The sequence below is a fragment of the Sorex fumeus genome, unplaced genomic scaffold, assembly GCF_029834395.1.
Source record: "Sorex fumeus unplaced genomic scaffold, SorFum_2.1 ptg000131l, whole genome shotgun sequence".
Lineage (NCBI taxonomy): Eukaryota > Metazoa > Chordata > Mammalia > Eulipotyphla > Soricidae > Sorex > Sorex fumeus.
Window position 1 is genome coordinate 38,333,838 of NW_026606188.1, and position 13,170 is coordinate 38,347,007.

The 13,170-nt window shown below is 35.9% G+C and overlaps 1 protein-coding gene across 2 annotated transcripts in view; it reads right to left on the bottom strand.

The window, feature by feature from the left end:
* The window catches only part of VAV3 (vav guanine nucleotide exchange factor 3), a 397,225-nt gene that overhangs the window by 30,327 nt on the left and 353,728 nt on the right, over positions 1-13,170 (bottom strand). For both annotated transcript variants that reach the window (XM_056139015.1, XM_056139014.1), the window contains exons 22-24: positions 9,710-9,744; positions 2,298-2,414; positions 1,656-1,743 (exon numbers count right to left, since the gene is read on the bottom strand). In XM_056139015.1, coding sequence (XP_055994990.1) covers positions 1,656-1,743; positions 2,298-2,414; positions 9,710-9,744 — 240 coding nt within the window. The remainder of the gene's footprint in view (positions 1-1,655; positions 1,744-2,297; positions 2,415-9,709; positions 9,745-13,170) is intronic.

The following is a 13,170-nucleotide window of genomic DNA, read 5'->3' on the forward strand; positions in this document are numbered from 1 at the left end:
AGCTGTGACTAAAACTTTCAATTTCATTTCTATAACATAAAATTATTTGAATTATGTGCCTCTCCTGTTTGTACTATAATCACATTTTTCTAAGTAGATAGCAACACTAGGATCTATATTCTCTTGTTCACATCACTGCAGCCTTCCTAGCTCTTCACAGTGAACCTCTCCTATTGATAAACTTCCTTGAACTGAACCCAGGTAACAGGAAGTTGAACTGATTGGCCCTTTCCAACAACTACTCCTTTTATCCTCTTTGATTTTCATCCTCTTTGGGGAGTTCATTCGCTTACTTTGATAGTTGGCAAGGCTGGCAGGCATCTTTGACCCTACAGTGTTTTTTTTTTTAATCATATTAAGTGCAATACCACAGAGTAGCTCATTACCATCCAAGGAAGTTCTGCAGGGGAAGCTGGTGTGTCTAGCAGTGATGCCGAGACCCCCTGGTGCACTCACTTATGTCCAGTTGGGGCTGGCACTCATTATTGGTGTATCTGCCCCACACCTCCCTCCTAGTTTTCATTTTAGGAAGAACTTCCTCAGGCCTTGTTCTCTCAGCATATTTGGCCTGATTGTTCCAACAAAAGACAAGTCACTTCCAGGAACGGAGGAGGCCTGATCTTGGCTACGGATTTGACAGAGTTTACATTTCTCAGGACATGATCTTGAATTTCAGAAACCCTTAGTTTCTGACTTGGGAATGTGGTATTTACTTTTCTTTTCAACTCAAGAGGCTTCATTTCTTTAAAATACTGATCCTGTCTTGAAGCAGTTCTAAATTTTTAGATAGGGCTTTCAAGCTGGCTATTTTGTAAAGCTCTCTCACACTCAGTTTTAACTTTAATGTTAATATCTACAAAGTGCTTGGAGATGTTTTCCGGAAGGATGCTGTATGTACCTTTTGATTGATGGCTCAATCAATGAGTGGTCCTTCCCAATGTTACTCAAAGTACTTAGCAGAGAGCTACAAATGCATCTTATGTCTTATATCCAAATTCTTCATTATCTCAGGAAACTCAAAGTTGATAAACAGACTTGAGACCACTTTTAAGGAAATACAAACTTTTTCTTTACTGTCAGCAATGCATAATGACACATGGACACTGTTCATATGAAATAAGCATAATATTCCAACACACTAATCAAATTAAAAAGTTGTCCACTTTAAATATTGGTAGTCAATCTTTGTTCATCTCAGATAATAAGCAATAATATATTATTTCTATCTATAAATTCCTATTAAACATAAACTTTAGTGTGATAAACTGTTAACTTATGAAGCATAATTATCCAAAGTAACTAATGAGTACCAAAGTACAGGTAATTTGAAATAGTAGAAAATAGACAGTTTTTCCATTTTATAGTACATTGCATTTCTGTTTGAATGAACCTAAGTATAATAGAAGCACTTTACCAGTGGACTCTGAAATATTATGTAAAAATTGTCAACAGCTTACAATGAAAACTATGAACAGGTGGACATATAATGACTGAGTTTCTTCAATTTAGAATTCTCAGGGTTTTGCTGCAAAATTTCAGTATGATTATCACTAAATATTTCAATGAGCAAAATTTTCAAGAAACTATAAAATTAAACTGACCTTTCTAATAACAAAAATTAGGACCACAGTTTGAAAGAATTAATCAATGCTTACCATTAAACTTTTAAATTTTCTATTTTCTGCAATGTGAAAGAAGCCATCTCTTGTTAAAATCTTGATGTGCTTTGCTTCATTATTGTACCTGGGGGCAACGAATAACTTATGAATATAAATGTGTTTTTAATCAGTAGAAATCAATAATTACCAGAGGGCATGTCCCAGTAACATTATAGGAATTAATTCTTTAGACAAAATATATACCTATGCCAATACATCATTGACAGCTAATTAACCAAATATATTTACTAGATTGGCTGATGATATTTGAAGTAAAAAGGGAGAGTTGGATTTGACCAATTATTATGCCCAATTTATTTAGTAAGTCCATTTGGAGAATACAGAGAAACAAAATAAACTCTACTAATGTAGACTCCCAGAATTTACTAGAAAAACACACACATCAAGTCACCAAAAATACAATGTTATGAAAGAAATCTAATGTACCAATTAGCAGTCTATAACACTTAATACAGCTTTTAACAGATATTTTCAAGTATTAATGAACTGTCTGGATGGATGCATTATTTTTGCTGCAATTAGAACCTTGATTTTCAACTTCAGTGTTATACATGTCAGATGCTTTATGCAATTATGAAAACAGGAAATCTATTTTTGTAAAGTACTTGTCCTACTTACTTAATGCTAATTGCATATTCTCCTGACTCTTTGGTCCTGTGCCTCACCAGGTAAGTACTATTTACCCTATTAATAAGTTCAGTTTCTGCTTGCAATCTTTCCATTGCTCCAGCATACCTGTAAGAAACAATAACAGAAAATTTGGAAGATAACAGATGCTAAAAATAAGTATATGTCAAGATTTTAATTTAGTAACAAATCTGAACTGTTTTACATCTACAAGCAATTCCATGGTGTAAAAAAACCCAAAATTATTTAATTCATGGAAATAGAAATGTTCTATGTCTACAATAAATGATCAGGGTTTAATATAGAGTAAGTACTCGGTACATGTTTATCACAAAAATAAATGGGACAAAGAAATAAATCTTTGTCTTGGGTTAGGAAATGAATCATGTCAGGTTCACCGATAAGAAGGAAAAAGACTCACAGAGGAAATTTCCCTGGATAAGTTGCCCTTTCCTGCACATGCACACATACACACACGCACATGGGCACACACACTTCCAAGTCATCTGTAGATCCAATAGATGCCATGAAATGAAGTCTCCTTTGGTAAGGTAAGGTAAGGCCCTCCCGTTGATCATCGATTTGCTCGAGCGGGCCCAGTAACGTCTCCATTGGAGACTTTGTTGTTACTGTGTCTGGCATATCCAATACTCTCAGTAGCTTGCAGGGCTCTCTGAGAGGGGCGGAGGAATCGAACTCAGGTCGGCCATGTTGGCCGCGTGTAAGGCGAACGCTTTGATTATCTTTAAAAAAAAAACTGTATTGACAGTTTTGGGGGAGAGGCCCACCTAATGGTGCTCAGGGCATACTTCTTGTTTTGTGCTGAGAGACCACTCCTGGAACATATGGTGCCAGGAAATTGGAAATGCAAGGCACGTGCCTAAACCTATGTGATATCTCTGGATCTCAAAAAACAAATGGAATTACTCTTAAATATTTTCTTGGATAGAAAAGTCTTTCACAGTTCTGATGACGAATTTTCTTAAGAAACCAGTAGTGAGTAAATTTTATTTTTGTTTTTCAAAAGCAGAGTTCAATTTCTCCTCAGCTGTTTATCTTAACATCTGAATATTATCACAGTAACAACATATCCAAATTTATGTTAAAATATTCTTCAGAACCCTTAACATCAAATAGAGTAGGTCAAGCAGTTAGTGGAAAAAAACTGTAATATATTTGGGACAATAAAAGTTAAAGGAAAATTATTTGTTGATAATAATCTTGCTCATTTGTGGGATATAAAGAAACACAGTAGGGGAGTAATTAATACCCAAAGATAATAGAAACAAAGGGCAGGAGAACAGAACAGACCAGTTGCTTGTTGCTTGTGTCCTAAGTAGGAAGTTTGACCCTCTGGGGAGAGATGTGGGGAAAGGTCAAGGAAGGTAATGATACTGGGAAGTGGTCACTCTAGACAAGGACCGGGATCTGAAAGGAGGTGAAGTGATGTGCATGATACCCTATCAGTAACAGAACTGTAAAACACAGTATATAACAAGGGTAAAAAATGTTTTTAAAGTGCCTGATAGAGAAGTAGGCTGGGGGACAGGAGGGAAGCTGGGGACATTGGTAGAGGGAAGTGGGCACTCGTGAAGGGAATGGTGATTGAACATTGTACGCCTGTGATGCAATCATGCATAACTTTGTAACTTTGTAATTTACTGCACTTCAATAATTTTTTAATAAAATTATATGTTGAAACTGGCTTTCATGTTACTCATGTATGCACATTCTAGAAAACTCTGATTAAGAAGGATTCCTAAAGCAGCATAAATAGCTACCTTAAATACAAACTAAATACTAATGAAAACTTTGCATAATAGACATTAAATAAAAGGTGTTGAAAGAGGGCATAGGGTGAAGTTTAAACTGAGAAGAGTTAAGGTACTTTATGGATATGGTAACTTTGGTTAAAAACACAGTTATGAGGCCTGAGCAATGTACAGCAAGGAGAGTGCTTGTACAACATGCAGCTGACCCAGGATTCAATCCCCAGCGTCACATATGATCCCTGAATACAGCCAGTGGTGATCCCTGAGCACAAAGCCATGAGTAATGCTAAGCATAACTGAGGTGGTCCAAATGCTAGGGGAAAAAGTCAACTCTGGTAACCTACAAAGCACGATCATCTTGAAAGTAATTATAATAACCTACAACCATGGCACAATCTTGACTTACACCTTCCTGTTCAATAGTATCTCTTACAACCCAGTTCACTTGAGTAGTTTCACTTTCTTTCAGGTCCAGAAATTCACTAAACTCCTCTCACTCTCATTCTTCTCAAAGACTGCACTTCTATCTGGAAAACACTCCAACAGCATAAGTTCCTTCTGATAATTAACAGGGAATTTTTTCTCTAGCTTTCCCACGTAAAGAATTATACATCTCACACTCTCCAGTTCATTATTCTCATTTTTGAATCCCCACTTTCCTCCACAGAACTAGTCACAACTTGTATACAGTAAAGGCTACGAACAAAGTAATATATGAACTCAGATATAAAAACACAGCCTGTCCTATGATCATAATGAAAAAGCAGCACATTTACATCAGATCAGCATCGACTCTGGGTTTTAAGTATTTTAACCATTTTTTGAAACGTCTATGTGTATATTTATATATTTCATTTCATCATCCTGTTATTCGTCGATTGCCTCGAGTAGGCCCCAGTAACGTCTCTTTCATCCTAGCCCTGAGATTATATTCAAGGCTCTTTAGGAGAATGAGACCCATCATTGTTACTGGTATTTGGCATATTTGGTACGCCATGGGGAGTTTGCCAGACTCTGCCCTGTGGGCAGGCTACATTAGATAGCCTGCAAGTTTGTAATATTTATATGTAGCATGATTAAATCACGATTAGTATATTCTAGGCATAAGAAGGTATGTTCTTTGTTTTCCTCTCCATAGCTATTCTTTCTTTCCCTTTTGTAACCTCTATGTAGTGAAGTCATCATCATCTTATCTAAATTTGTCAGGTTTTCACATCCAAAGAATATCTGAATAAATTCATTCCTGGGAGTTTTGCTTGCTTGGGTTATTTTTCTTACAAAATCTTTTCAAGTTCTCAAAAAAAAAGTTATAAATCCTCAACCACACACATATTTTTTTTTTAAATCGAATCACCGTGAGATAGTTACAAAGCTTTCATGATTGAGTTTCAGTCATATAAAGATAGAACACCCTCCCTTCACCAGTGTACTTTTTCCACCACCAATGTTCCCAGTATCCCTCCTGCCACCCCCTCCCTACCCCCTGCCTCTATGAGCACGCATCTCCCATCCCTAGTGATTCCTCCAACCATCATTGACTTAGAAAAATACAAATTTTTCAACACAATGCATGTATTGCACCTTTTTGTTTTCTTTTTCTTTCCTGTAGATACTTTGATTTCACTTGAAACTACCTTCTTGGTATAACCAAGATGCTTTCTCTCTGAGCCTGCTGAATTACTTTAAGTTGGTAATGTTCCTTTGCTCCAGTTTCTGGAATTGTTATCTTTCTCTTTCTTGATTTCCTAAGTTCACCCTTATGTTTCCTACAAATGGATTCATAGGACAAAATATATTTGGAAGTTCTCACATCTATAAATATATTTCATTTTACTTAATAATTCAGAATTTGAGTTTAAAACTTCAGGGTGAGAAAAATTCTCTTCAAACTTAAAAGATACTGCTCTTTTGGATTCGATGCTTTTCTGTCTTCTGATTCTTCCTATGTTATCACAGTATTTTCTTCCTAGTAACTTTCATATTCTTTCTGATTTCTCTACCTTATAAAACTACACGATAATGTATCTTCTGGCTATAAGCTGTACTACCTAACTCAATATTGTCCTGGGCTTTCAGTACCATCTTTGATTTGAAGCCATATAGCCTTCTAAGAAAAAAAAAAACAACTTCTTTTTTTATTAGTGCTTTGATAATTACTGCTTTCAGCAACTATCTTTCTGGAATTCTTACTACTGAGTGTTGCAATTCTTGGATTGCTGATATAATTTCTTTTCCCCACCTTTAAAATTTTTCTCAGTCTTACTCTTTTACTCCTCAATAACTTCTACACATTACTTAATTTAGAAGTGCTCTTTCTTGTTTTTATTTCTTTTATGAAACACACAGCTCACCCAATGGATGTATGTTCATCTTTAAATCCTGGAAATGCAAATTCATGGCTTGAAAATAATTTCCTTTGTTCAGTCTAATGTCTGTACTTTCTTTTACTTTGTTTTTGTTGTCACTTTTGTCCTTTTGTTGTTTGCTTGTTTGTGGGCCACACCCAGCAGTGCTCAGGGCTTACTCCAGCTTCTCTGTTCAGGGATCACTCCTGGCCAGGCTAAGAGAACAGTATGTGGTACCTAGAACTGAAACTCTTGTTGGCTGTATGCAAGGCAAGCACCCTGCCCATTTACTATCTCCAGCAATGTGGATTACTGAAGATAATCAGCTTGAAATAATTATGTCTGTATTTTCCTTGGGTTTCGTTTTTCTCAGTGATTTAATCTGTAGTTTAGATTCAAGTTTTTTATTCAAAGTTAGTTACTTCTTCCACCTCTTCTTATTTAAAGGGAAGACATCCAAGACTGCTTGGGATTTGTGACCTGCGGCACCAAGATTGGAAGGAACCTGATCATCTGACAAAACCCTGAGGGTAAAACTGTGTAGCACCCAAATATCAGGATAGCACGGTTTTAACTCTGAGTCTATTTAGTTTTTAAAGATAAAAAACAATTTTGAAATCCTATCTGAATGCAACGAGAGGCAGTCTCTATGTATCTGATCCATCAGTCACAGTACTGGAATTGAATTATATGAAGAAGGTGGGAGTTATCACCACTCAGCATATAGATTTTCCTCTTTTTTCTTTTTCTTTCTTTTTTTTTTTTTGTGAACCCTCTGCTTTCACTGCGGTTAGCAACCTCAATATCTGCTGGACTGCACTACTCTTTCCTTACATGACTGATACTATAAAATAGATCTAATTCTAGTGTTTCTTGCTAGGACAGGAAAAGACAAGTTGCCTGATTACTTGCAGGATGAGGCAGTAGAAACCATACTCTCTAGCTCTGATTCTTCACACATAATCTAAAATAATTCCTACATTTTAAGGACAGGCCTCATTCTTGCTATCATGATATCCACAAACATGAATGATTACTGGAGATAATCAGTTTAATACTGTTTTATTTGCAGCCTATATAGGACACAAAGTTTATCTTTTAGAAAAAAAAAACCCTTATTATGATATGTGAAAAAAATAAATACTGTTGCTGATATTCAATTTCTAAATTACTTGAGAACCACGTGTCATCAACTTTCTCTAATTGGCTTAGTATTTCTAAAATTGAAGGTACCATTTTATGGTACTGTTGATCATTTTGTTCCTGAGCAGAAGGCATTTCACAAGAAACCGCCTGCTTAATGTGTTTACTGTCCAAGCTGCTCAAGGGGGGGAAAAAGTACATTTAAAATTATACTAAGAATTATTCTTTGTTTCTTCCTACTTTTCAAATTTCTTTCCTCATCTGAACATCTTGATGATTTATCATTGGGAACAATATTATTTTAAAAACTTAAAAAATTATTAAAACCCTGTGATGTACAAAGTTATTCGTAGTTGAATTTTAAGCATTCATAGTTGAATGATCCAGCACCATTCCCACCACCAGTGTCATCTTTCCTCTACCAGAGTCCCCAGGGTTCTCCCCCGACCCCCACCCCTAGCCTGTCATCTTTATAGGTACCTTTCAAAGTCTGGTTGTTAAAGTTGGACATGAACAATAGTACTCTAACTAGCCATATTTTTAAATAGAATTTTATGTACTGCAAGGAAATACTGTAAAGCAAAGTGTTCAAAAGCCCTTATTTAGCACCCTGAGTGGTTCCCAGTCACCTCACTACCCATCTCAGAACATCTGCATAGTTATTAACTAATATTTTTCTCTAAAATAGTTATCTTATTAACCATTATGCTTAATTATATGAAAAATAGCCAGAGAAGAAAGGAAACTAATCATCGCTCTCTTCTTGACAGTCCCTAATGTTTTTCAGTGTGATTCTCCATGCTGTCAGCTCTAGTCTCTAGATTTAATTACTTTTAGGATTATAGTTTTGGTTTTTATTTTTTTAATTTTGTGAAAACTGCAGCTATAATTTCTTTCAAACTAGTTAAAAATGGGGAAAATGTTCTCATTGCTAACACAAACATGGGATAAGTTCCTCAGAAAGTTGCACAAAAGCTCAGAGACTGTATTCAATAAGGCAACTCTAGTCAATGCTACAGCAGCTGATGAGAATAACTCCTCACCTAACACAATGTATTCCTATAGTTACCTGGTCTTTTCCATACTTAGGTTATAGAACAGAAAACAATCTGAGTATTTTAAAGATAAAAGACAACTCAGGTGGTGAATACACTTGCAAATTGTACTGGTATCAAAAGACCTTCAAATACCTCACTTGTATTCCTACCTTGAAACCTGGTTTGTATGCATATACTTTGATATAAACAAGATAAACATGTGTAAAACAGTCTTTACCTTTATTTCCTCAATTATAAAAATAGTAACAATCATGTTTAGAGAGTTGATGGAAAAACAAAATGAAATATGAAAAATATTAAACCTTTTATAAATACTTGGTGCATATTAGCTACACTACGATAACTATTTTGAATCCTATATTGTTCCTTCTAGTTGAAGATATCACTGTCTCCTTAAACTGATATCAGATGGGGCTAGAGAGATAGTACAGAGTGTAGGGTGCTTGCCTCTCATATGACTGACCCAGGTTCAGTCCCCAGCACCCAAAATCGTTCCTAATCCCTGCAAAAGTGATCTCTGAGTGCAGAACCAGGAGTAAACCCTGAGCATAGCTGGGTTTGACCCCCAAAACAAAAACAAGTAAAAGCTCATGTCTGAGATACCAATTATCACCATTCACTTCTTTGCTTCTATGAATTATAATAGTGGTTTCTAAGAATTAAATAAGCTTCATAGAGACCCCAAATTTAGCTCTGGAGAGACATTTAGATGTTACTCTTCTTATATTTTATAAAATTAATTTTTAGTATTTACTATCATCTCCATTTTTGCTGTTGTTTAAACCAAGTATTAAAACTAATCATTCCCCTCTTTTTTGAGGCAAAATCTAATTTTCTATGAAATACTTATTTTCCTAAGTCCAATTTACAAATTCACATATGTTCATACACACATACCAGTCTCTGACAGAGCTATGGAAGAAACAGCAGTATGTAAATTCATTATGTTTTTTGTGTTTCATCTGAAGACACCTTTAGCCATGACAAATGGAAATGGAATGTGGTTTACTACCCTCACATTTAAGGCATCCTGGAGCTAAGGGTATTTATTTCAACTTAGCTACATAAACATTTTTAATACTTACCAGGGTTGGCAAGAATAATCTACTGGTTTGGGCACCTAGGATATAAAAAGGCAAAAATAGATTAAGTTTACTTAAGGGAAGCTTTTAGAAATCAATCATTAATTCAGTTCAGCTGATTCAGCGCTATAAAACCCTAAGTAGCACGGTCCTGGAAGTATCCATCAGTAATTTTATACAGAGTGAATCATAGAATATGTCAGATAAGTAGAAAATAATTCATTTCACTTTAATTCATTCTTTCATTCATTTTACAGTTACTATACCTCGAAGGGGAGAGATAACAGGAAAAATATGAATTGAAAACTCTTGGCATTTATTATCAAGGCAGTTTAATCCTAACATAGAAAATTAAAATGAAAATGTTAGGAAAACCAAATAGCCCTCTGCTTTCCCAAGACATTGGGAAAACAGACAAAATCAACAATATATACTGGGTATACACTCTTACTCTGTAAAATAAATTCTAAGCTGATTTTAAAGTACACCTACATGAAAACTTTTCTTTCATGAAAAAGTATGGGAAATGCTTATCTGTCCTGTTTCTCTACAGAACTTGCAGAAGAGGGAAAAACTGAGTATTCTATGCAAATTAATGAAAAAAAGAAAGCAAGCTTCTAGTTGTTGATGGTCATTATAAAATGAACAAAGGCAAAGAGGTATACTAACATTCATAAAAATACAAATAATTAACATATATGAAGTGAGAGAAAGTTTATAAATTCCTATACGTTAGAAAAGATTTCATGAAACACCTGAGTTCTTGCTGTCTACATTAAGTGGTATCCCTGGGCTTTTAACAATGGGTGATTAAAAATACTTAACCAGGCTGAAGAGATGGCTCAAAGGAATGAAGAACATGTCTGTATTTGAGGCTTCAGGTTCAATTTGTGCCATCACATGGCATTTGAGCACCAGTGTGTGTGACTATGATGGCCCTGAGCACTATTGGGTCTGGGCAGTGGCACCTTACTAGACCCAAGAAATGAACATTCAAATCTCACACACTGGGCTGAACACTCTCAGTCAGCCATCATACTCGGTCCCTGAGCACACCAGTACAGGCCAAAATAAGAACAAACACAAACACAAAAGCAAAACCAAAAGCCAACCCAACAAAATTGTTACCCTCATTTGTAGCAGTAACAATCATACTTCAGAGGTCTGGTCAATGAAATTAAGTCTCTGATGATGTGTTTTCATGATGGACTGCTACTATTTTGACCCTTTATATTAATATATATATATATATATATATATATATATATATATAGGCTGGAGCGATAGCACAGCAGTAGGGCATTTGCCTTGCACAAGGCCGGCCTGGCTGAGCCAGGTTCAATTCCTCCGCCCCTCTCAGAGAGCCCGGCAAGCTACCACGAGTATCTCGCCTGCAAGGCAAAATCTGGCAAGCTACCTGTAACGTATTTGATATGCCAAACACAGTAACAACAAGTCTCACAATGGGCCCGCTCGAGCAAATCGAAGAACAATGGGAGAACAGTGACAGTAGTGTATATGTGTGTGTGTGTGTATTTACAGCTATTTATATATATAAATACATATATGTAAACAATTATTCACCTTTCTGTTCACAGCATCACTAAAGTTGTTCATATCGACTTATTTTCATCCTATGGGCTATATTTGATTTTATATTTTGAAGATCTTTTTACGTTGAGTTAATTGATGTTTTTCCCCTTCCCATCCTTGGAGGTAGTAAAAGCTTGGTCGGCACAGACACCTGGGCTTCATGTTCACAGACATTCGGGTTGGGCTGCCTGTCAGCGGTTGCTGTGATGCTCCCACAGGTGCTCAGTGGGGGTCACAGACTGTTGCTGTGGTGCCAGTGGTTGTAAGCCTCTGTGACCGCATTCCAACCAGGACAGTGGCACTGGCGACTGAACTCAGGGCTTCGTGCTTGCAAAGCATGTGCTTTTAGCCACTGAAGCATCTCCTGAGTTATATTTTAGATTTCACCACCATTAAAATCCTTATGTGTTCGAAAGAATGTTGAAAATGAATCACATATTCAAACCCTGCAAATATACTCAGAGCATTTTGTTTCACAAACGGAAATCTGTCTTCAATAGTTTCTCTAATGATGATACACAGCCTCAGATATCTGCTGAAAAATATATTTTTCCTCCTTTCCCTTCTGTATTCTTTTCATATGTGCTTATCCCTCAGTCCTTCTCCCTCTGCTTATAAACAAAGAGAGGGAAAAGTGACATAAAGAGGGAGAGAGGCAGGCAAAGGGATAAGGACTAAGAGGAGAGTAAGAAGAGGGAGAGAGAGAAAGAAAGGAAAGAAAGGAGTAAGAACTAATGGGAGGCAGGGAGAGTGGGAGAGAAAAATGGAGAAAAAAGAACTTTAACATAATCCTCACTGTGGATTCTCTTGCCAGGAAATAGCTAGTGAGTCACAAAATAAGAGGGGGCATAAAATTCTAGAGCATTTTTCTAATTTCTAATGAGACTGATAATGATATGTAGGAAAATAACAGTTTTTTTTGTGGGATCACAGCTATTGATGCTTGGGGATCATTCCTGGCAGTGTTCAGGGGACCATGCAGAGCTGGGGATCAAAATCATGTTGGTTTCATGCAAGGCAAGTGTCCTAACACTTGTACTATCTCTCAGGTCCCAGAGAAATATTTTGTTAAGCCCAGAATGAAATAGTTCTCACTATTTTTTGACTCCTAACAAATAACATGTGCCCCAGCGAGGAGATATCATCTGCTCAGCTGCTTACTTAACCAATCTCATCTTCCAAGTCAGCACACGGTTCACTTATCTGTCTACAACAAATAAATTCATGGTACATTACGCCATGACTACCTTTTATTAATTATGTTAAATTGTAAATACAACTTCTTCATCAGTTAGAATTCAGAATATCTTTGTGTAATAAATTAGGTCATCAAATACCACCGATATGATCTTAAAAGCTGATTTTTAAGGATTTACCATTGTTGATTGCCTGCATTTCAATACACACTCCTGTTGGCTCCTTCTTCCCTACTGTTCTTTTTTATCATAAAAGTTTATCAAATACTGACTACATGCCAGTCTTTTCCTAAAACAAAACTTCAATGATGATTTTTTTACCATATTCTAGAGCATGTAAAGGAAAAAGAGTACTTACTATATAAAATTCTTAATAATCTTGAGTTGATATCTCTAGTTCTTTGAAGACCTTAGAACATAGTTCTTGCTACCTGCCTATATATAAATGACACTGCCTAAGGCATCCACTTATATACATGATGGAAAATTAGATAAGTAATCACTGTTGAATTTATAAATCAAGGGTATAAAACCAATAATTTCTTAAGATCACAGCATAAGATAAAAATATGTGACATATCTCAGAACTAACAGAACAGCTGGTGTTTTTTTATTCCTTTTGTTTCTGAAATTAATTAGGTTTGAGTGAATGGAGTAAATTATACTATAGAGTAT